At 42.0% G+C, this 25,741-nt stretch overlaps 1 protein-coding gene across 1 annotated transcript in view; it reads right to left on the bottom strand.

Annotated features, from left to right (window-relative positions):
* Window positions 1-303: 303 nt before the first annotated feature.
* The window catches only part of LOC148025834 (clathrin light chain 2-like), a 33,072-nt gene continuing 7,634 nt past the window's right edge, over window positions 304-25,741 (bottom strand). Inside the window, exon 3 of the mRNA XM_087693087.1 lies at window positions 304-1,007. Coding sequence (XP_087549213.1) covers window positions 651-1,007 — 357 coding nt within the window. The 3' untranslated portion in view covers window positions 304-650. The remainder of the gene's footprint in view (window positions 1,008-25,741) is intronic.

Here is a 25,741-nt window from a genome sequence, read left to right as displayed (position 1 = left end):
CAATACTGTTCTTATATCGTACCAAGATGGAAAATCGTGAGGCACATTGAAGGTCATTGCTCCAGCATTCATTTAGACCCCTTCCCTGGCCTACTGTCCAGGCTAGACAAAAGTTGCTGGAGCGCAACTGACAAAGTAGGCCATTGGATTTCCATACCACCTTGTGAAATCACAGGTAGGCGAGTCACCTTAATGGTCACATGTCGACTCTTATATGTGACCATCAACTTAACATCAACACGGGCTTATCTGCACATTCTCACCAACTGTAAGGTCACTCATCCTTACTGGGAATACCACCACTAAAAGTACAACTCATAACCCATTATCATCATTCAACAGTATCAAGGTGTTCTGCATCAACTGTAGACCCAAACTCTTGCATGCACCAGTAACATCAGTTTCAGGGAAAGACCCCATTAGACAGCCACTTATACAGCCTCACCTCTCAAACTTTACAGTTCAAAACATGAAATCAATCGAACATTTGAAGATGCTTTAGTCTCCCACTGTCATGACAATTGCTCTAGTCAATGATCTAACCAATAAGCATCTTATTCTTGAACCTTTCAATGCCAAATACAAACAGCCTACACCTAAGGAATAGGTAACCACGGCCTATGCAGAATGAAAGCTATAATGGAGCAACCTCAGGCTGCAACAGCTTGTTGACCACTTCCTTGTTTCTGAGGTGGAGCTGGAGCCGCTTCTGGTGCAGCTGGCTTAGATTCTGCACCCTCTTTAGCAGGTGGAGGTGGTGGAGGTGCTTTCATATGGGCTGGGGGATTGTGTTTCAGCTTTACCAAAACCTGCCGCATGCGTGTCATATCGGTAGCTTTACCTGGTTTAGGCCCGTGATTGATCACGACAGTAGGTTTCTTCTTATCCTTGTTTCCTCGAGATTTCAATTCCATTGAAGGTAGCTCATTCGGGATCAACTCAGCAACGGCCTTCCAATAATGCTTGTCAGCATTAGCATGAAACTTCTCCTGATTTTCCAGAAAAACCTGCACACATGCATGAAATTACAGAAGCTATGTAAATGATTAGAATTGCACACAAAAAATTGACGGATTATTCATAATTGTCCAGAAGGATTATGCACTTCAAGGACAAACCAATTGTAAGCTCTATCAAGAGAATTCACACCATTCCAGAACTAATATAGAGAAAGCTCATTGCAAGTTCCCCACTGCATAGTTTTAACTCTTGCTATTAGACATGAAGCCTCAATGTCGGCTACCAATTTCATCATTTTGGTTACTTATTCCAAGTCAGCCAACTTTAAGCAGCCCAAATAGTGCAGCAGTCGGCCAGAAATCAGGCTGTCCAGATGAATAAATGTCTACCTAACAGCCACAGATGGCAGCCTACTAAATGCCCAATACAGCCAATAAATTCCATGAAATGCCTAATACTAAGATCAAGTCATAAAAGTACAATTAGATATACAATCATGGGAAACAACAAGCTGTTAAGCTTTTAAAAAAGGTGCATTACACCTTAAACCTTAATAAGCCCAATAAAACAGCCTTAGAACTCAAAATAATTAAAGTTTCTGTGTCCCACAAGCAAACACCCAAACTTCAGGAGGATCCACATCTATAAAGAGGAAGCTGCCCAGCCACTTGCTCCATCCCTTGTTTGGCAGGTTATCCCAATCTATCCCCAGTTCATCACCTGGCTGCCAGCTGCTGCTCCTGTTACTGCCACTCATTCCTCGTCATCTCTAGCTGCTGCCATGATCATCCAAAGGCTGCCCACACCTGTGTTTGGTTCCAACTGCTATAACCATCACTCCAGTCCTCTATTCAACTGCTGCAGCCCCTGTTCAAGTGTTCCCAACTGCTGCCCTGATCATTAGAACTTGGTGGCCTGTTATGTTTCCATCCCTACAGGCAGCCTTGCTGCTGCTTGTCATCTGGAGCACTTTTCAGCATCGGCCTGATCTGTGTGTTTCTCCATCTGCGACAGGTCATCTTTGCATTTTCAGCACTTTTCTTCATCAGCCTCTCCTCCAACTGGTGGTTACCACACTTGGCATTTATCTCCACTTGATGATGCACATCAAAACCTCCCTCATACCATTCCCATGAGAACCATCGCCTGTTGGACAGCTCTCCCCTTGAGAATTCTGTACATTTTCATTCATTGTTCAATTAACTTCATTTTGCATTTTGGCGTTTTTTGCAAGTGTGTGTTTTTGCGTTGGTGTTCAAGTTCATTGTATAACGTGTTGCAGTTGTGGTCGCACCCACTGTGTTTTCTTTTGCAAACCCTAGCATATCTCCACATGGAATCGGAGCCAGTGCTCTTCTAAAGAATATATTATGGCTATCATGGATTTGCGTGGTTTGTTCTTGATTACACTATACGTCCTTTGTTGATTCACAATGACTCAAACCACTCCATCTTCTCATGTTCTATGAGGTTATTCGTTCAATTGAGGCATTATGATCTTGATTTGGAGGACAACACTCCATCTAGAGCATCTCAGTTTTGGAGCACTCTGCTAATGAGACTATCACCTCTCAGTTGAGGAAAAAGTACACGCTTGAGAGACAACCAAAAGTTCAAGCTTCACAATCAAACCCAATGGCAAGTTCCTGCAATCCATTATTGTGTGATCCCTGATCCCGATTATGTCTATGTTGTTCCTTCAATTATGTAGCAACCAACTGTGAATCACCACAAAGATTTAGATCGGTACCAATATGGATTAGATGAAAAGTCTATGATCACAAATGTTCCATAATCTTTTATCTTCTATTTCGTTTGGTACTTACATTCACCCTCACATCTCTCGGCCTTCCCTCCCACTTTAACTTCACATTTACACCCCTTTACATTAAAGCTATTGTGAGAGTGCACAATAGAAGAGAAACGCGAACACAGAGAGAAATAGTGAGAGAGAGAGAGAGTGCAAAAGATGAAGAAAGAATACAGCACTGACTAAAGAAGAATATTGATTTAAAGGGAATGGACTATTGATGACGATAGCAACACCAAGCACAGAGTGTCAAAATGTGCACCTCCACATGACTGAATGAAGATTAGAGAGAGAGTATGTCTACCAAGTGGGGAGGTTAGCTATAAATAGCCATCAATGCCAAAAATTGGCCAACCTACACCAGTAGGTACAAAAAATGCTGACCAACCAGCATTTAATGCTGGTCTCACTAGAAAAATGCCAAAAAAATACCAAGAGGCCACAAAAAATCCTGAATGGCAAAGACAATGTCCAACAAGTGGAGGTAAACCGAGAAAAGTAAAAACTAACCTAGAAATGCACACAAGAACCCAACAATCGAAGAAAATGCACCTAAAACTGCCAGAGCTCCTATGTCTTTGTCGGACTTTGACAAAAGCTCACAATCAAGAGATGAAAGATTGATATGACTAACATAGGCAAGCTAACAACCCCTCTTAAATCTTGGGAGTGTCTAACGACCTAACAACCTCATGTGATGAAGCATAGAAACCTAGGGTAAAGGCTTCATGAAGAGATCCGTTGCATTGTCCGCTATGGGACAGTAGGCCACTGCTAACTCGGAATCCATGCTTGCTCTCAATATAGTGATACTTAACCTCAATGTGCTCTGTGCATGCATGAAACACAAGGTTCTTCGCGAGAGCTAGTGCACTATGATTGTCCACACGCAGTTTTATAGACCAAGCAAGGAAAGGCCAATCTCTGCCAACATGCAACAAAGCCAAACCGCCTCCATAGCTGTAAAACATAAAGCACAATACTCTGCCTCTGCAAAAGAAGGGCCACAATAGGCTACTTCTTATTGCTTAGATAGCACCTAATCCAAAGGAAAAGGCATAACCTGTAACGGACAGTCTCGAATCCACATCACTTGCCTAGTCAGAGTCACTCCAACCAAAGAAGGTAACCCCCTCTCCATACATGATCCAATAGGATGGACTCTGGAGTCCCTTGTAAAATAATGAAGAATGCACAAGGCCACTCTCCCATGATCCTAAGTGGGGATCTTTATGAAAGAAGACAACAAAGCTTCAACAAAAGAGATATTCAACAGAGTATGAAGAAGCCAAACGAGGAAGCCAACAAGATATCTATAATGAGTGGTATCTGTAAGGGGATCTCCTACTACCAAAATCTTGTAACTCTGGATCCATGGGGCATGAAATAGGCCAACAATCAACCATACCAAACTTTAAGAGTAACTCAAGGATATACCTTTGCTCAAAAATAAAAATGGCCTCTATCATCTAATAGATCTCCAATCCAAGGAAAAAGTGTAGGATCTCGAGATCCATCATGTCAAACTCCTATCCCAAAATCTCCCAAGTCCGATCAACCTCTTGAATATAGCTCCCTATGATGATAAGATCATCCACATACCACATGATCAAGACACATCTATAACCCTTAACCTTGTTGTATAGGTTGGGATCGTGAGTTGATCAATGGAAGCCACTCTATAGAAAGAATCAACTAATCCTCTAGTATCAAGCTCTAAGAGCTTGCTTCAAGCCATAAAGAACCTTCCACAATCTGTTAACATGGTCCTCCTTCCCCTGCACAAAAAAACCTAGAGGTTGTGAAACATAAATCTCCTCCTAAAGGACGCCATTCAAGAACGCAGACTTGAAGTCCATCTAATATATAGGCCAGTGGTGGTGGGCTGCAAGAGCTAAGATAGCTCGAATAGTAGACATTCGAGTCGTAGATGCAAAAGTCTCAAAATAGTCCAATCCTACCCTCTAAGTAAAACCCTTGGCAACTAGACGTGGAACCAACTCCCAAGTTTGATTTCACTTGTTGGAATTGAGTACCTCCTACATAGCTTGACATCAAATATCCTCTACAAATGAAACCAACCTTCCTTCCGTGGATGGGTGACAATGCCCCAACCACAACCTAGTTACAGCAACAGCATTTATTACAAAATTGAGAAATGCAAATTAACTTACAATCTTGGACAATGGACACCCTATTGTCCCCAAAACTGACACCCCTTTCGGTATTTCTTTAACTTAATTGAAGAAGAAGTTGATGTACAATGAGAAGCTTCCAATCCCTTTTGGTATTCCAACTCCCCTTGCTGTCCAAAATGACCAACAAGTCTTCAATCTGATTTGCCCCTTCATTCAAGCAGTCAATTGGCCTTCACCACTTTGATGGAGATCGAAAATGCCCCAAATTCATTGATTTACTGGTCCCTCAACTTGAATTTGACTCAAAACAACTTCAGTCCTGTTGAATCCAGTCTTGGAGCTTCCAATTTTTGGCTCACTTCCCAAAGCTGCTACTAAACCCTAATTTCTGCTGCAGATTAGGGTTTACAATAGAGAAATCTGAAATGTCTCAAGCTCTATCTTAATGCTGTAATCTTCGGAGCAAGGCTATAGAAAGTCTAGGAGGTAAGAGAGAATGCTAAGGAGAGAGAAATTTCAAGCTTTCTTTGCGAAGAACCAAAGAAAATCAATCATTTACTATTGCTACCTTGTCTCAACAGTCTATAGATATTGTCACTTGATGTTGATTGGTCTTCTCTTGCCCTTGGCTGCCTCAAAAAGTCCTCCAATGGCTACAAATCAAACAAATAGCACCTCTCTCTTGTAAGGTAAATGCACTAAAAATGCCTCTCTCCAACCTCTGAAGACGTTTTCCAATCTTGCATGGGCATTTTTGACAAGTTGCAGCCTTCTTACATGGTTTTTCCAACATTGTTCAACTTATCAAATTAATTTTCAAACTATTAATTCTGAAAAATTAATTTAATAATTATTCTAGTGCTCAAAAAATTTATTTCACTAGCCAATACTTAAAGTGGCCATGTCAATTTATCTTCCAAGTATCCTTGAGCAATTATTGATCCTTGGACATGCATTAATTAATTAATTAATGCCCAGTCTCTAATGTCGCCATTAACATTAATGGCCAATAAATTGGTCCAGGCCCAAATCTGATACTGGATACCACCTCGTACCTATCACACACAACTTATTATAACTTTAGCCTTTGACACCCACTACATCCTCGGGGTCCTTGGCTTGTTACCATGAAATAACTACCATGTGCATCACATGTGCTAAACAACCTTACACCTTTGATTCATAACTTAATCAAATGTTATCGGAAAGATTAAAGCATTTCAAAATTTCACATCCCATTAACAAGCAAGAGTCTCCTCAATCGTAGTGGACTCTCTATCATGAAGAATTTGTGACGTAAAAGCATAGTTTACACAAAGTGAACTATCCCACCGAGCCGTATTAGCAGAGTATTTGTCAGCTCGTGTGAGTCTGAGCTTGATCTGGGCTGGGCATTTTTATTAGGTATTTTAGGTTTTTTCTGGTGTGGCATTTTATGCCAGTGGAGCATTTTTATGCACCAGTCGGCCAGCATTAATGCTGTCCGACCAGCATTATTGCTCCCCACTTTTTCAGCCTATTTATACTCAGTGCTCCTCCTCAGTCAGTATCATCATCATCATCATCTTCACCATCTGCAGACTCTGTGGAGAGAGGAGCCAGTGCCAGTGCCCACGCAGCCAGTGACTCATTGTTGTATGCGACTGTCTCGTGTTCAGATATATGGATTCCATTTCCCGTGCATACATCTGAGTTCTCATCTGTATCGTGTTCTTTCTTTTCTTTTTGTCTCGTGTTTCAACAGTTTATTTCAGCACATGTTTATGCTTCCACCGCTGCTCCACTTCTGACATGGTATCAGTTTTTAGGATTTGTGTTTCTCCTGTGTTTTATTGCTGATTTCAAGACTGTTTTCCCCTTTTCTGCTCAAGCGGCTGCTGCTCCATACAGGCGACCTGTTTGACCTGCGTTTTCTGCAGTTTTGCCATCGCCTGCTGCCTACGCACCCTCTACTGCCTGCGTTTTTTATCTGCAACTGCTGGCGACAGTTTTCTACCTATATAGCCTGCATTTTGCTAATTCCGCATCTCTCGTGGCTGGGTGACTGTTAATTCAAGCCGTTTTTGCTGTTTTTGGCAGTTTTTGACTGATTTTTTGACTTTCTGCAGCAGATTTTGTCTTCTATTGATTAGATTTTGGGTTATATTGCATGTGAACTCTCATTTTCTGCCGTCTGTGCTTGTGTTTTGGCCGTGTTTCCTCTCTACATTCCATCTCTTCTCTACTTCTCTTCTTATCCTCTCCATATGGCTCCTCCGTGCACTTCCACTGATGATAAGTTACATGGACCTGATTATCTCACATGGAGTGCCATCATGAAAGCTTGGTTTGTGCAGAAGCGATTATGGTACATCGTCTGTGAAGCTACTCCTCGTCCTCTCCGTCCTTTTCCTCTTCCTGAAGACTTTGATGAGGACAACCATGAGGAAGCAGTGCTCACATGGGACTCGGACGATGCCCGTGCTTACTCGGCGTTCCTTCGGTGTATTTCTAAAGCGGTCTTACTGGCGATTACCTCCTATAGGACATCTCCTGAAGTATGGCAGAAGTTGCAGCAGATGTACGAGGCACCTTCCACCATGCGGGCCGTCACACTTTATGGCCAGCTCCAACAGATGAAGTTTGAGCTGAAAGATACTATTCAGTCTTTTCTTCTTCGTGTTACGCAGATACAGGACCAGCTTCGGCACATGCAATCTGCTCTTCCCGAGGCACATCTCGTCGGGACGGTCCTCTACAAGCTCCCCCCGGAGTTTAATGGAGTGGCCAATGCTTTGCGGGTGCAGACATCATCGACTCCTATCAGTTTTACACATATGACCTCGATGCTTCTTGAGCATGAGACATCCTTGAGATTACAGGGGCGCTTCCGGCACATTATGGAGATGAGGCTTATGTAGCTTTAGAGAGGGGTGACGGGAAGAAGAAGTCGAAGGCCCAGTGTTACCACTGTGGCAAGAAGGGCCATTTGCGGAAGGACTGCAAGACGTTAGCGGCTTCCAGGAAGAAGGAACTGAAGAAGAAGCGGGATGTTGACTCTACCGATGAGTTCTCTCCTTCATCAAACTCTGACTCAGATCCTCCGACCAAGGTGAAGTCCAAGGCGCGGAAGGGATCCTCTTCTTCGGATCGCGGGAAGGGCTTGGTGGCCCCTTCCTCAGCTGCTTTCTAGTGGTGGTGATGAGGTCATCCCTCACGACTCTCTTGTGCCAGAGAGGGAGTGTGAGCGGGTGTTCAGATGGGGCAGCCACACCTCATCTATACTTTTATACAGGTGCACAGGTTCCAGAGAGAGACGTCCCTGACCCATCGACTTCAGTCTGGCGGAATCAAATCCTGGAGCTGGGATTGACATCCAGGTTCATGATGAGCTGGTTATCTGACCGAGAGCAGGAGGCTTTCGTCTGGAGCTCACATGAGGGGACACTTTGGCGGTCTGGCCAAAGGTGGGGAATCCATGGTCACATGTTCAGTGGCATTTTTGACAGGATGGTCTTGTATGCTACTGCGAGACATTGGTGATGGACACAGAGACATGCTATGATCTTCTCTATTTTCAGGTGTTTGGTACCATCGACATCGACATCAAGTTCTCTCCGAGGCACCTTGGTGATGGCTTGATCACCCACTGCTTGGGTATCCATGGTTCTACTTGGTGGTTCTATGTTGTATAGTTTCTAATCCCTTTTCATTGTACTATTGTATTGTATCAGATCACTCATGATCTGAGAGAGGGTGTTAGCAGAGTATTTGTCAGCTCATGTGTGAGTCTGAGCTTGATCTGGGCTGGGCATTTTTATTAGGTATTTTAGGTTTTTTCTGGTGTGGCATTTTATGCCAGTGGAGCATTTTTATGCACCAGTCGGCCAGCATTAATGATGTCTGACCAGCATTATTGCTCCCCACTTTTTCAGCCTATTTATTCTCAGTGCTCCTCCTCAGTCAGTATCATCATCATCATCATCTTCACCATCTGCAGACTCTGTGGAGAGAGGAGCTAGTGCCAGTGCCAGTGCCCACGCAACCAGTGACTCATTGTTGTATGCGACTGTCTCGTGTTCAGATATATGGATTCCATTTCCCGTGCATACATCTGAGTTCTCATCTGTATCGTGTTCTTTCTTTTCTTTTTGTCTCGTGTTTCAGCAGTTTATTTCAGCACATGTTTATGCTTCCACCGCTGCTCCACTTCTGACAAGCCGATCTGCATGGACTTGTTACTGTGCAAGAGACTAAGTAGCCTCCGATACTTGTAATACACTTGTCTATGGAAAGAACTCCCCATCACTAAGGGAAGGTAAATCCTCCTCATCTGAGAAGGCTCCCTCTTTGACAACTAAGCATCTCTAGAAGACTTCAAAGGGGAGACTGAAGGGTTGAGCATCCTTCCAAACCTTCTCCTTCGGCTTCAAATGGAGATACTTATGTCAATACTTCACCTCATGGATACTTAGACTTCTTCTCATCCTTCTTGTCCTTTTGCTTTTTTTCCTTGACCTTCTCCTTCCTTTTATTCTCCATCTATACCTGTTGTAAATGCCTTGGTGGAGCTAGAACTATTAGCCCCAACCTCTCTGAGTTGCTCGTCGTACTCCAAGACAATCGATGAAAACTCATTTCATAAGAGTGTCTTGCAAGTCCTCGATGTGACAAGACTTGTGTAGAAAACATCAAAACAAGGAGATGGAAACTGAGTCAAAAGAATCATAGCCATGTCTTCAAAGCATATCATCCGACCAAGAGAGACAAGCTCACCCCTCATGTCCTCCATCTTATTGATGTGCTCCTTCATGAAAGAGGAGTCATCAATATTGAGAATCCGTGACTTCTTCTCAAGGAAAATCTTATGGGCAAGCATCTTGTGCACATACAAAGACGCTAGCTTCTTCCATACTTCGGTTGCGGTCTTCAACCCGCAAACATGCACAAGAACAAAATCTTGCAAACTTGTAAAGAGCACGCTAGCTTCTTTCACACTTTCACCGCGGTCTTAAACCTACAGACATGCACAAGCACAAGGACAAAATCCTACAAACTCATAAAGAGAAAGAATCACTGGCTCATGAGTCAAGCCAATCCTACAAGGCTACATGATCCATAGAAGTCCCATCTACGAGATCCTCCTTAGGACAAGAGATAGGACCAGAAACAAGCTCCCAAAGAACAAATGTGTCGAGTACACACTCCAACTTACACAACCACAACGAATAGTCTAAACCACCTAGTTTATCTACCTTGGGTAAGGAAGGTAAAGCAAGCGCCTGCACTAAAGGTATCATGGAAATCTTCACTTTAGATAGAGCATTTTGTGACAAATGAATAGAAAGGCGACATGTGCGAATGGGAGAATCCTATCACCAACGATAATTGTGCCTCTGCTAAGAAGAGTATCCGAAAAGAAGCTCCTCCTCTGAGTCATCAAAGCTCATGAACTAGTAAGACATCTTCAATCTTGCAATCACCCAAAAATCTGCATTTTGGACAACACAAAAGATAAGAAGCAATCAACTACAGTGAATGTAGATGTGGCGCTTCCACACAAGATGTTGATTGCCACTAAAGGATGTCGGCTGCACCAAGGGTGCTATCACTTGCAAAGAGTACGCAATTGTTTATCAAAAGTTGTCGCGTGGCCAAGAAAGCTACCGCTTCTTGCTGTTTGGGCAATAAATGCTGCCATCTAGCCCTATTAGCTAACGACTGGCTGCGAAGGATGGTCACTCTTGCTCGAAACCTCCAAAGATGGCTACATTTGCAACAAACTGTCAGAGAGAAGCAATGCGAAAGTGAATGACCATGGCAAAGAGTGAGCACAGACAGAAGAGAGAGAGGGAAAGAGACAGTGAAACGCAGAAAATTTGCAGTGAAGAATGTTGTATAAGGATGCAGAATTATACACAGGTGCAGAGAAAATATCTGCATATGTCTCCACCACGAGGACAAAGATCTCCGTCAGCCCCAAGTGCAGCCTCCGTCACCAACAAGCTGAAATCTATCAAATACACGTGTAGAAATCTGCTGAAAACTCAACCTTCTAAAGACTGAAATGAATGCCTCAGAAATGACCTATAATAACTAGGTCGACTACATTAATGCAATAGACTGCAGTTGGACAGTCCAACTGCGGCCACGTGGTAGACTGCCACATGGCATTGCTGACGTGGCAAGAGATGACTCTCAACACCCCCTCTCAGAACTTGGACAAGGCAACAGACGAAGGGATCTGGAGTGTCAATGAAGCAAAGCCTAGGGAAGTGCCTTTGTAAACAAGTCTGCAAGATTGTCTTCAATCTTACAATATTCCACATCGATGGTCGCATCCAAAAGCTTCTCCCTGATAAAGTGATACTGGATCTCTATATGCTTCGTTTGGGCATGAAATACGGGATTTTGTGCCAAGGCAATGCAACTCTCATTGTCGCACCGCAAAATAGTAGGACGAGTCTAGGGGCAGCAAAGCTCCTCCAACAACCGTCGAAGCCACACGGTATCACATGCGGTAGAAGACGCAATCCGATACTCTGCCTCAGTCAAAGATAGAGCTACCCAGCACCCAAGGTAAAACAATAACTTGTAGTAGACCACCTTTGATCCACATCGCCAGCTCAATCCAAATCACTCCAACCTGCAAGAACAAGATCAGAAGCACCTGTACCTGCTGGATAGGAAATCCCGAGGTTCGAAGTCCCCCTCAAATACCAAAGTATCCTATGAGCAACCTGTCAATGCACTTGCCGAGGGATACTCATGAACCCAACCAAGAGACCTATAGCAAAACATAGATCAACCCGTGTGCCGAGGAGTCAAATCAATGATCCAATCAGCTGACAGTAGCGGATAGCATCCACCAAAGGAGAATCTGCGTGTGAAGTGGCCCTCCAATTCGGATCCATAGAAGTAGAAATGGAACGACAATTCTCCATCTCAAAAGTCACCAAGAGCTCTTGTACATACCTCTACTGAGAGATGAAAATCCCCCTCTGAGACTGATAAATCTTGTGGCCCAAAAAGAAATGGAGATGTCATCAATCCGTCATCTCGAACTTCTAATGTAGGGCTGCCTTCGTCTCTTCGACTTTCTAGATAAGATCACCTCTAACAATCAAGTCATCAACATACGAAACAAACAACACACGACAACCCTCGAGAGTGTGCACATAAAGCTGCAGATCAGCCCTAGAGCGCTGACATCCCAACTTGGCCTGGAGAAACGAATCAATCTTCTCATTCCAAGCACACAGAGCCTCCTCCAGGTCATACAAGGCCTTACTTTAACCTATAAACCTTCCTATCTGAGGAGCCAAAGCCAAGAGGCTGCTCTATGTCAAGCTTAGTGATGCAAGGATCAAGACACGCAGTGCTTGCTAGCAACAGAGAGACGGAGAGAGTATAGAGTAGAGAGAAAAGTGAGCACGACTTATGGATACAATGACGAGTGTACCGCTTTAGGGTTTTAGATAGATATATATATGAAAGTACAAATATGCTAAGGGTGTGTTCACACCCTAACATATATAAAAGGCGAGAGGGCCCTTTATTCCCAACAACCTCCCACCTAAAGGCAATGCGCCTTACGAGAAGAAAAGAACTAGCTAAGTCTAGATATGTATAAAGCTAAAATACATATATCTATCCAACTCCCATCATCTGTCGACAATGAGCAAACCTCTCTGCTCGAAGACCCTTCATGAGAAAGTCTGCAGGATTATCATCTGTATCCACTTTGACAAACTCAATACTCTAACTATCACAATGGAGAACAGGTACCTCTGTAATTCCAAGCTCCCCTACCAGACGTGAAAGCCATAAAGTCTCCTTGTATGCCTTAGTGGCAATCACATACTCTGCCTCTGCAGTAGACAATGCAACGCACTTTTGTAGCCTGGAGATCCAAGAGATTGCTCCTCCTGTGAAGGTAAACACATACCCAGAAGTGGACTTTCTGCAATCTACATGACCAGCATAGTCTGCATCTGTAAAACCAATGACTAATGCCTTCTGCTTTCCAAAACAGATGCACAAATCCTTTGTGCCTTTGAGGTATCTCATAATACCTTTCACTGCTTCCCAATGCTTTTTACCAAGGTTTGCCATATATCTGCTAACCACTTCCACTGCAAAGGCAATGTCAGGATGTGTACCTTCCATAGCATACATCAAAATGCCAACAATTGAAACATATGGTATCTTGGTCATTTCAGCCTTCTCATCATCAAATGTAGGATTGTCCTCTGCACTAAGTTTCACAAATAGAGGCAATGAAACCCCAATTGTTTCCCCCCTTCCCCCCCTCCATATCGAAAAGCTACAAAACCTTGGAGATATGCTCCTGTAGAGATAAATAGAGTAATCCTTTTGACCTATCTCAGAGCCTTCACATGCCAAGAATGTGATTTGCATCGCCAAGATCCTTCGTGTCAAAGCTCCCATGAGGACTTTGCTTCAATGAGTCCAAGGCATGAGTATCCCCGCCAGCAATCAGCATCTCATCAATGTACAGAACCAAGATAATCAAGCTGCCATCTGCGGCCTTCTTGGTATATAATCAGTGATTCACTTGACTTCTATGAAAACCTTGAGACTGCATAAATGTATCAAACTTATGATACCATTCTCTTGGTGCTTGTTTCAGCCCATACAAGCTCCTTTTGAGTATACATATCATCTTCTCTTTCCCTTTTGCCACAAACCCTTCAAGCTACTCCATATATATGTCTTCATGCAGATCACCATATAAGAATGCAGTCTTTACATCCATATGTATGAGCTTCATATCTTCAACTGCAACCAAGTCCAAAATGATTCTCAATGGAGTCATCTTGACTACAGGAGAGAAGATCTCATCGAAATCAACTCCATGTTCCTGCTTGTACCCGTAAACCCATTTGCATGGAAGGATTTTCTGCCCTTTAGGCAGCTGCACCAAGTCCCAAGTGCCATTTTTCTCGAGAGATTCCATCTCTGACAACATGGCTTGATACCATTCCTTGCTGCCCTGTTTGTCCATTGCTTCCTTGAAGCAAGACGGTTCACCATAGTCTGTCAGCATGACATAATCAGCCACAATGTTTATAGCAGGAACAAATCTATCAGGTTATCTAGTAGCCCTAGACAAACTCCTAACCCAATGATCATTGTTTGCTAGCTATTGAGCATTTTCAGCTTGTTGTCCTAGCATTTCAACCTGCAAATCAGCATTAACAACTTGCTATCCTGGCTGTTCCTGTACATCTAGTGGCTCATCATTATGTGCGGTAGCTGGCTGATCATTTCCAACATTATTTTCTGCATTTGCAGGTTTAATTACAGCAAGTATTTGCTGCTGTATAGCGGGCACATTTTGCTGTCCAAAAGGTATTTCTTCCCGGAATACAACCCTATGGACCTCCTCATTTTTTTGGGGCTGTTTATGCATGCGATCTTCCCCGAAAATAACATCATTGCTACGTACTACTTTCCTTTTCTCGAGATCCCATAATCTATACCCCACTTCACCCTCGTCACCATATCCTAGGAAAATGCATTTACAAGACTTTGGCTCAAGTTTGCTGCATTTTTCTTTACGAATGTGCACAAATGCCTTGCAGCCAAACACTTTCAAGTGTGCATACGAAGGTGGCTTGCGTGGCCACGCTTCTTGGGGAACTCCCCTCCCCAAAGACCTATTTGGTGACCGATTAATCAAGTGTACGGCTGTCATAACAATCTCTACCCAAAAACCATGGGGTAATGCAGCATGAGACAGCATCATACGGACCTTATCCTGTATGGTCCAATTCATATGCTTTGCAACTCCATTTTGGGGTGGATTATGAGAGGAGTGAGCTCCCTTTTTATCCCTTTACTGTCACAAAATGCCTGAAAGGCCTTGGACATATATTTCCCACCATTATCAGAGCAAAGACACTTAAGTGTCTTATCGGTCTGATTATCAACCAATGCCAAGAATTTTTAAAACTTGTCAAGCACATCATCCTTCCTACGAATAGGATAAACCCGTACCTTCCGTGTAGCATCATCAACAAAGGTGACAATATTTCTTTCCCCCTAAAGATAACCCTCGCATTTGACATACACAAAATGTACTAACTCTAGAGAATAAGATTTCAACAAAAGAGACTTCTTATGAGACATCTGTGCATGTTTACCATAAACACAATGATCACAATACTCAAAATCGGCATAACGAAGACAAGGCAAGTAACCCAAATGAGAGAGCACTTTCATTCCAATTTGACTCAAGTGTCCCAACCGGCCATGCCACAAAGAAACACTTGGCTGCTTAATCACGGTAACAACATGATCACTCACACTAGATACATGGAGAGGATACAAGGTATCGCTTTTACAACCTCTGGCAATCACTCTAGATCCCTTACAGATCTTCCATTTCCCATCACCAAAGGTGGTATGAAATCCATCGTCATCTAGCAGAGCTGTGCTAATCAAGCTCTTCTTGAGCTGAGATACATGTCGTACATGTTGAAATGTGAAGATAGAGCCATGTTAAAACTGCAACTGCAAACTACCAATACATGCAATGTCACATGCATAGTTGTCCCCAAGATGAACAACACCATGTTGACCCCCTCTACAGTCAAAGAACCACTCACGATGAGGGGTGACATGAAAGGAAGCACCTAAATCGAGAATCCAAGTATGCATATCATCATCCGTATCTACAAGTAAAGCATGTGTACCAAAGTGTGAAGAGACCAAGAGTACGTCACTCCCACTGTCACTGTCATGAGAGACTACATTCACCTCTTCAATTTTGACACTGCTCTTCTTAGGCTAACTCTCTTTTTTCTCTTCCTTGCTATCATCTGTCTTCTTGCCCTTTCCTTTTTCTTTCTTCCATTTGTAGCAATCACATTTAAAAGTGACCCTTCTTGCCACAATGATGGCATTCAACATCCTTACCACGTGATTTATTAAGTCCCTTCTTATCAAATTTGTCTTTCTACTATGATCTACCCCTAGTATGCAAAGCACCAGAAGAGTTACTGGATGCATTGTTCTGCCGATTCATTTCTTCCATGAATAGAGCACTCTCTACATCAGCATACAAAAGAATCGCATTAGAGTTGCTCATAGCAGTCCTAAATGTATCCCAACTATCTGGCTGAGTGCAAAGCAAGAACGTAACCTTGAATTCTTCATCAATCAAGAACTTCAAGGCAACCAACTGGTTGAAAATGGAGTTAAACTCACTCAAGTGATTAGACATTGTTGTATCCTCTTTTATACACAAATCCATAAGCTTTTTCAGCCAATATACTTTGGTTGCGGCACTCTTCTGTGCATATAGTTCTTTCAATCGAGTCCAAATAGCATAGACAGAATCCAAACCTTCAATGTTAAACAGCAAGGCATCAGAAATCGATAGCTCAATGGTTGAGCTACAAGCTCATTTAACTCATCCCAATCTTCGTGTTCCATATCTGCAGGCTTTGCCCCTTTGGTGTTAATCCGCTTTGCCTGCTTCTTCTGCAATAGGATAGATGTCATTCTCCTCATACCCTCAAGAGAGAACCTTCCTCGATCCACAATCAAGGACTCGAACATCGTCACTGTCAAACTCCACCAAGAGACCAAGAGAACAAATCTTATATACCAAAAGCAAATGATACCCTAAATCTCTCACGTGCAACACCTTAGAAGTGTGGGTACCACCACGTCCATCTGGAATCAGATGCATCTCACTCCGCGCAACAGTAGACACAAAAGAGCTATCTCCTATGAGAATCTGCCCATGCGAGGGTCGCAAATGGGCAACACCAACTGTCGAAGAAGTCATGTGCTGTGAGACACCACTGTCCACGATCCACTCTCGAGCCTAGGGAGCTGTCATCGCAACGTCAGAAGTCTTCAGTGTAGAGTCCTCAATGACCACTAAGTATAGAAAAGCAATTGATGAGGGTACAGCCACCGCTCCAAAATCCTTCGTGTCCTTCTTCTTGGTGTCCTTCTTGTCCTTGTCAAGGCAATCCTTCTTCCAATGACCGGTCTTACCACAAATATGACATGTCGATTCTTTCTCTTTGTCCTTCTTGGATTTGTTGTTCTCATTCTTCTTCTTTTGGTCCTTCCCCTTCTTCTAAGAGGCTTGACCAATCAATGCCTCCGATTTGAAAGCACTCTGTCCCTTCAATTGTTCCTCTTCGTCCAAGACCATAGGAACTAACTCTTCCCAACGAAGAGTCAACTCCCGCCCTGAAGCAATAAGAGTGGAATAAAAAGCATTGAATCGTGGGGGCAACTGGGACAATAAAGTGATCACCATATCTTCAAAGGAAATGGGCTTCCCCGCATTTTGAACCTGCATCTGAAGCTGCTGAAGCTTGTCGATGTATTCTCGAAGCGAAGAAGACTCCCTCACGGACAAGGTCTGCATCTGCACCTCCAAAGAAACCCTCTTCATAAGGATCATCCGGTTGTACATCTGATCAAGCTCTAGCCATATCTCCCAAGCCACCGTCAAGTACTCTATTTGGGCTATCGCGCCTATTGTACAAGACAAAAAAAGAAAAGAACGAAACCTTGCACTCAACTTGTCCAAATGAGACTGGGCCTTGGTCAACTCCGCACGAGCATTTTAAGAGAGTTTGGACTCATCTCTCACCGAGGGCCGATTGATCTCCTCCATCACAAGCTCCACCAAATCGTAAGACTCCAATATGGCCAACATCATCACACGCCAGATATGGTAATTGTCGCCATCGAGCTTTTGATCTGATGAAAGAGCAGATAATACATGCGCCTTCCAATCCATGATCGCCCGAAACTCCACATCAATCTTTGTAGACATCTTCACTTGCAAGGCCTACACAAATGCAAAAGAAACCCCTTTGACTGTGAAAACGCAACCTGCTAGGGCTTTTGTCTCTGCATCCCGAACCTTCTTCAACCTCCGGAGGCGATGAAAAGGTAAAATCTGCACTTGAAGGCCAAAACCGCACCTTCTTCCTTCTCTAATAGCAAAAAAACAGCAACAACTTCAGCAAATCTTCTCTTTTCTCGCACGCACACACTCACTTCAGCCTTGTTCTGATGCGCAGCCCACTTGCTTGCACTTGAACGCTGAAAACGCAGTCTTGTGTCGTGCTGAAAACTCCTCTTCAGATAGGTCAGTCCTTCAATGCTCTGATACCATGTCAGAGTGAAGCAATGCGGAAGCGAATGATCGTGACAAAGAGTGAACAGAGAGAGGAGAGAGAGAGAGAAAGAGACAATGAAACGCAGAAATTCTACAATGAAGAATCCTATATAAGGATGCACAATTATACACGGTGCAGAGAAAATATCTATGTATGTCTCCACCGCGAGGACCTCAATCTCCGTCAGCCCTAAGTGTAGTCTTCGTCACCAGCAAGCTGAAATCTGTCATATACAAGTGTAGAAGTCTGGTGGAAACTCAGCCTTATAAAGGCTGAAAAGAACGCCTCAAAAATTACCTGTAATAACCAGGTCGGCTGCATTTAATGCAACCGACTGCAGTCAGGCGAACAGTCCGACTGCTACCACGTGGCAGGAGATGACTCTCAACACAAACACATGCTGGAAAACCTATGTCCTGGGGATTGGGCTGCTCCTCGGTGAAAGATCACCCGCTCCTCTACAAGAAAACTCCAAACTGTGTCCTCACTTAAGCTCCGATACCATGTGAGAGTGCACAACAAAAGAGAAACACGAACATAGAGAGAGAGAGAGAGAGAGAGCATAAGATCAAGGAAGAATACTACACTAACTGACGAAGAATACCTATACAAAGGGAATGGACTGATCAGTCCTTCCATGCAGCCCATAGCATCAGTGAGGGCACCAAATCAAGCTGATGACAATGGTAGCACCAAGCACAAAGTGTCAAAGAGTGCACCTGCATATGACGAAATGAAGACTGGAGAGAAAGTGTGTCTGCCAATTGGGTGGCTATAAATAGCCATCAATGCCAAAAATTGGCTGACCTTCACCTGTAGGTGCAATAAACGTTGGTCGCACTAAAAAATGGCAAAAAAATACTAGGAGGCCACAAAAATCCCGAATGGCAGGAACAATGTCCAACAAGTGGAGGAAGTCTAGGAAAAGCAAAAACTAACCTAGAAATGCACACAAGAAGTTGACAACTGAAGGAAATGCACCTAAAACTACCAAAGCTCTTGTATCTTATGACAGAAGCTCACAAACAAGAAATGACAAACTAACATGACTAACATAGGCAAGCTAACAGCTAGAATCCTACTTTAGATGTACCATAGGTTATCCAATCTTAGCTCACATTGTCTTTGATGCACATTTAGGTTCCAGACCGTCATTAGATACTCACAAGAGTACCACTTTGTACCATGCCACTCGTGCATTATGCACTTTTCCCAAATCCAAAGTATGTCATTCTCTCTCCTCTAGTCTTTTTTGTGTGGGGACTCCCCCTCCTGCATACTGTACCACCCTCCCTAGTTGCTCAAATACATGAACCTCCCTCATGCTGAAGAGTCCCTTCCTCAGGAATCACCTACACACTTCGACCTACTGCAACCCTCCTCGATTGATCCTAAACATGGATCATATTCCAATGTCGATGCTCAATCTCTTTTGAAGGAAAAAGGGAGTGATAAAGTCCGATCATCACACAGACCCTTCTAGTATTACTTGCCTAAAAAGAGTAGGTTTTATATCTTGTGCCAGAAACCAAGCCATGTAGATGACAATTATCGTCAAAGGCCAAGGATGTTAAGACCCACACCCAAAATCACACTATCCACACCAATGAAGGATATTCTACCCACACCAAAGCTGGATCCATTACCAATTCCTAAACCAACCTCAACCCCTTTTAGTAGTGGTAGTGTCACTCAAAGGGGGTTGAGAGGGGCTCCTCCCCAAGGGGGTAACACAATTTCTCCAACCCCAATATTCATGTTCAATTGGCCACTCGTGCGATGAGCCCTAGATTTCCCCCTCTTTCAATGCCTTATGGCATCTATGACGAATTCAGTCATTACCTCCCACTAGGCTAGTTTCTTAGGAGTCCTAGGTCAACCTTAGGAGCCTTAAGCTATTTAGAACTAATTTCCCTTAAGCATTGTTGTACTTTTCCTTTTCAGGCCTTTCATTGCACAAACAATCACTTAGTTTTCTCTCTCTTTCCATAGCATCTACACTCACTCACCTTTATCTTTCACTTTAGCACATTATCCAAAGCATCTCAATATAAAACATTCGGTATGCAAATTCTATTCTAATCCTTTCATGCTAGGTTATTTTAATTTAAGACTAACATTGCGGGTATTTATAGCTGCAAACTAAGCTAAAGGTTTGGTTTTTTGATTCTTACCTTGGTAAGTATTCCCTCCATCGTATTCAACATGCAGACAAAGTATCTTCTCCCCCAAGAGAGGACATGTTTCTCTCTTATCCTAGCATCCACCTTTCTTTCCTTTCAACTGAGGTGTTTTTTCATCATTTACTACACTACTAGCTTGCTTTTTTCTCCTATCAAGAGGATTGCTATTTTAGTGGTTGTGCCTACCACACTTAGTCAACACTAGAACTATCTTCAAAGATCAAATGCAAGCCCATTTCGACTACCTAGTTGGCTAGCTCTTCCAATTGAAAAGTGTCAATTCTCCCTCCTCCATCCATTAGATCCATTTGCATGATAGATTGATTCTCAACTAGCACTAGAGCTCTCTCCCGAGGTTCAAAATTGAGCTTCTCTATGCCACTTGATCAACATAGCAACCCTCCCCCAAGATCAAGTACAAGCATGTTTTGTGTAGCACATGGCTAATTCTCCTTCAGCTCTTCTAACTAAGAGGTGTCAGGTCTACTTTCCTCATCAAATTACATCTTTTCATATTGATTCTTGACACCAAACAAAAATCGACATCAAATCATTCTTCTCTTTCCGCATCGACATCCATCATTGAGAGGGGGTTTATATCTTTCACATCAACATCCATCATTGAGAGGGGGTTGAGAGAAGGGAGGAGGGAGGATGTGTGGGTCGATGTGAAAGTTTTTGGAATAATTGGGATATTTGTGAAGCTTTCAGCCTTCTTCCAAGGAGGTCAATATATTAGTTATCTTTGTTCCTTCCCCTTTTGTCACATATAAAACTAGCATACTCTCAATTGAGGTCATACCAAATCATCCCACATAACACACAATTTTTCTACGACGAAAAATACATATATACATGCATGCACATGCACATGTTCTTTGGTAGTACCATTCACTCACATCTCCACCCACTACATCATATACATATATTTGGTAACTATGAAATTTCAAAAACTATTTATGTATGTCATCTCCTCTATACATGCATGCACATGCACATGTTCTTTGGTAGTACCATTCACCCACATCTCCACCCACTACATCATATACATATATTTGGTAACTATGAAATTTCAAAAACTATTTATCTATGTCATCTCCTCTCCATTCCAAGTCTTTACAGACAAAATGATGCCTTGAACCACAACATGTGCTGCCTCCACAATGAATCCACTTGTCATAACATATGTTGGTTCCTAGTACCTATAGGCATACAAAATTCAGCTCTTGCACGATCTCTTCAATGCATCTCCAATGCTTGACATTATCATTGCATTCCAAAGCAAAGACATTGGCAAGTAAAGGAGTAAGATCCAATTTTCCACCAAACTTTCCTATCTTCCAAAGGAGCTCTAACTACATTGTTGCATGTGGATTAGTAGCCCAAGAATGCCATGGAAACTCTACAAAATTGAGTAACGTAATTTGCAATAACCATCCCCTTGTGTTGGCATTGGATGTATCAGCATGCAACATAGAATCTACCAAAGGATAATGTTCTTAGGTAGTACACATTCACCCACATCTCCACCTGCCAAATCATATACATACATTTGGTAACTACACTTCGCATATATCTCCATCTGTAGCAAGTCGTATTTGCATTTTCAACACTTTAATTCATCCATCTTTGCTCCCACTGGTGGTTACTACACTCAGAATCCATCTTGATGGATGATACACATTGAAATCTCCCTTAGCCCACTCCTACAAGAGCCATCAGCTATTTGGCAGCTCTCTCCTTGAGCATTCTATACATTTTCATTCATTTACTCATTCATTACTCAAGTATACTCATTTTGGATTTTCCCATTTTTTGTGTTTTTGTGTTTTTGTGTTAGTATTTGAGCTCATTGGGTTTCAATTGTGGCCATACACTGTGTGTTTTCTTTTGCAAATCCTAGTGTATCTCCACACAAGCTTATAGAACCAATCACGATGTTCCATACCACAACAATGATCTACCAAAAAACATGTAACATATAATAATGATCAAATAGGACCGTGGAGACCCAAGAACAAGTGATCAAACCACCACCATAGTGCCTTGAAGAGACACTAATATCAATAGCAATATCAATCATATCAATTCTTGACCACAAAGAATAGAAATAGTTGTATCTTGATGCTTGTCACAAAGTAACTCTGTGAAAAGTGCATCATGATCATGGATTCCTCACCTTTAATCAAACAACCAAAGGGGTTCCCTCATGTGAGAACATACTAGAAGCAAGCACCACTAAAACCAACCTTTCTTCTTGGGTAGGGTAGTAACAACCATATTTAACAATAATTACATCAAGTAATTAATCTATGTAAATTGAAATGCACACTTTACCTATTAGATCTTGGAAAATGGACAAGCTATTAGTCCCAAAGCCAGCACCCCATTCGGTGTTTCTTTATCTTTTATTGCAAATGAATGGATAATATCTGATTTTCACCGATCTCCGCTAATTCGTGTACTACTTGCTATCGTTAATGACTAGCAAGCCTTTAAACCAATTGACCCTTTGGTTTGATTAGAAAATTGGCCTTCACCCTACTCCTTGCAAGACAAATTTAGCACAAATTGAAATTGGCTTGCTGGCCTCCTGAATCTCCCTAAAATTCTTCAATTTCACCTGCTATAATTCAAGTCTTAAGCCTTCATAACAAACATCCTGAAGCAACTGTCAAAATCCTAATTTCTACTATAAATTAGGGTTCATAACAAAGATGAATCAAAATCTCCACCTCTCCACCTCTAATGACTCAAATTACTAGATTTTGCTGAAAATTACTAAGGGAGGATGCGAAAGAATGCTATCGAGAGAGAAATTTCTAATTTTCTTCGCAAAAATCACCTCCAATTTTTTGCTCCCTAATCAAAGGAGTCCAACTTGCAACCACCTTCATGATACCAAGTGTAACAAGCAAGCCCTTGGAATCCCATGAGAGGGCCTCACACAACCCTGTCCAAGCTCCCAAAGAGCTCTAGGCATGCCACAGTCCATGGCGACATCACTTGCACAAGGCAGCATGAAAGCTCACAAGAGAATGCTTAGAAGGCACAGAAGGCACACAAGTTTGCAGAATGGCCCATCTTGAGGGTAAGAGCTCATATTCATAGAAAGGGACTAGATACAAGACAAGCCACAAGCAAAGGGTGGCAGTATTAACACGCGATGCAATTGGCTCAATACCGTGGTATGAACTGTCATCTGCTAGTGTAGGCCTTGAAACAACTGTTTACAAGTACAGCTATGTGATGTTTTATAATTATCTTTTTTTTTTTTGTTAAAGAAGATTAAAAAGCTTAAAGGAAAGCTTTGAACGTTGGGAAGCCTTAAGCCTATATAAAGGGGGGAGAGTTAAGTAGTATGGGCCATTCTCTTCACTATGAAATTCGCCTCTTATTTGAGAAGAGAGAAAGGTCATACACAAGTATATGGAAACGTGTACATCAATTCCTCGATCATCACGTTTACAAGCTAAAAGGTTAAATTCTAATCTTTGTCATTCGTTCTTTTTAGGATTAGTTTAAACAATTTTGTCATTCGTTTTTTTAGTTTATTAAGGTTAAAAACGAAAGCGTAACAAACTTTCAAACGTATTGAAAAAAACGAAAACGTAAAACTTCAACAATCAGGGTATTTTGAATGGACAAGGAAATGCCACATTCTCCCATAATTATTTAATTACAAAGAGATTTGTGCCAACTCTTCGGCATGCTATATAGCATGTTTTCACATTTCATTTAGTTTTTTTTTGTTTTTGAAGTATTGTTATTGTTTATTGATTTTATTTATTTATTTTATTAGAATTACTATTAAAAAGAAAAAAATCATCATCCTTGCACATCAAAAAAATAAGCTATCTTTTTTTTAATGAAATTACAAAGTACAACATGTTTTTTTGTAAACAAGTGTACTGCAATTTTATGATAAAAACATATTGTTCTCATCAACATCAATGGACGCTACGAAGAAATAAAGTCACAAGGCATCCTTCAAGACTTCTAGAAAAGGGAAAACTATGGCTTCTAGAAAAACATCACTAAAATCGTTGTTGCAACTTGACATGACATAGAAAAATCCGAATCATCTTGGGCGATAGAATGTGAAAGCATCATTGGAAGACTAACAATGTGCACATCCTGTGGTATAGTCACAATGCAACATCATGCTGTCAACTCGCAAAAGAACGATCCATCTACAGAAGAAATAAAAGTTACGACGGCTTTGTCAAGCACTATTCTCATCCTTGCATGCCAACAACACGGAGTCAACATGATGATAACTAAATGCTAACCATGTCTTGCAAAGAAAGAGAGAAACAAATACATGGTGTAACTCTTACTAGACTACACAAAACGAATTCTCAATGCAAAGCCATTGCAACTTCAATTATTGAGCATCCTTGATATATCCATCTCAATCTGCAAAACAACAGGAGCGATTGCAAATGGAACCTTAGACGATCGATCTATTCTCGATAACCGTCTAGTCTCTTGGAATGATGGATCGCTTTCATAGCCATCTACTTTGCGGATGTGTTTACTTTCAACATGCTACATAATCCGTTGATCTAGAAGCACATGGCTATAGCAAAACAGCCACATCCAAGGACAAGGCTTCGCATCCTCAACAGGCAATCCATCGAAAGGATTATAGAGCTCCATCGTGAAAGTTTTCCATTTGACCCAATGCTCCAAGTAGATCATGAGAATGAAAGATATTACAATTTGCTCGAAAATGTAGCCAAGTCTACCCGAAGAGCCGATCAGCACGAGTTCGCATGCATCATATTATGGAATAATAATCATCTCATTGAAAGAAGAAGGACGTTCAAGACAGGCGGCTTGCCTACAGGAACCCCACCCTACCTAGATATCACCTTGGAAAATGCAGTGTTTGCGTCCTTATTCCTACTTGACCATGGCGCCTATGACCAAAAGAAATGTGAAAATTTAAAAACACGATCAGTGACTCGAACTACATATGCATATATATTCCCCTTTCGACATCCTCCATGTATTTAACCAATGCAAAAACTTATCTACAAACGTAATTCACTTCGACACATGATGCATGTCTAAACACCATCAATAAAACTCCTACGTAATAGACAAAACTGCATATAGAACTTCAAACTCCTTTACTGAGCAGCACATATCAACCTAGTTCGAGCTTTTGGATAAGTTTAAAATGTTGTACAACCATTCAACCTCTCCTTCCTCTCTAACCTCCTCCTCCTCCTCCTCCTCCTTCTCCTCTCTCATAATGGCTCAAATAGACTTCCATCAATCCCCTCAAAAGCGTTTTTTCACTTGCATAGGCAAGTTTTACCAAAGCAACCTTCTAATTTCATTTTTCAACATTATTCAATTTATTAAATTTTTAAAGTATTAATTTTTTTAATTATTTTAATAATTATTTTTAGCCCCCAAGAAAATAATTTCACCAACCAATATAAATTGACTAGACAAATTTGTCTCTCAAGTGTTCTT

Source organism: Lygodium microphyllum, chromosome 14 (assembly GCF_053477565.2).
Source record: "Lygodium microphyllum isolate KBCC chromosome 14, Lygodium_microphyllum_v1.1.10, whole genome shotgun sequence".
Taxonomy (NCBI): domain Eukaryota; kingdom Viridiplantae; phylum Streptophyta; class Polypodiopsida; order Schizaeales; family Lygodiaceae; genus Lygodium; species Lygodium microphyllum.
The sequence above is the reverse complement of the archived record's forward strand: the minus strand, read 5'-3'. Positions and strand labels throughout refer to the sequence as shown.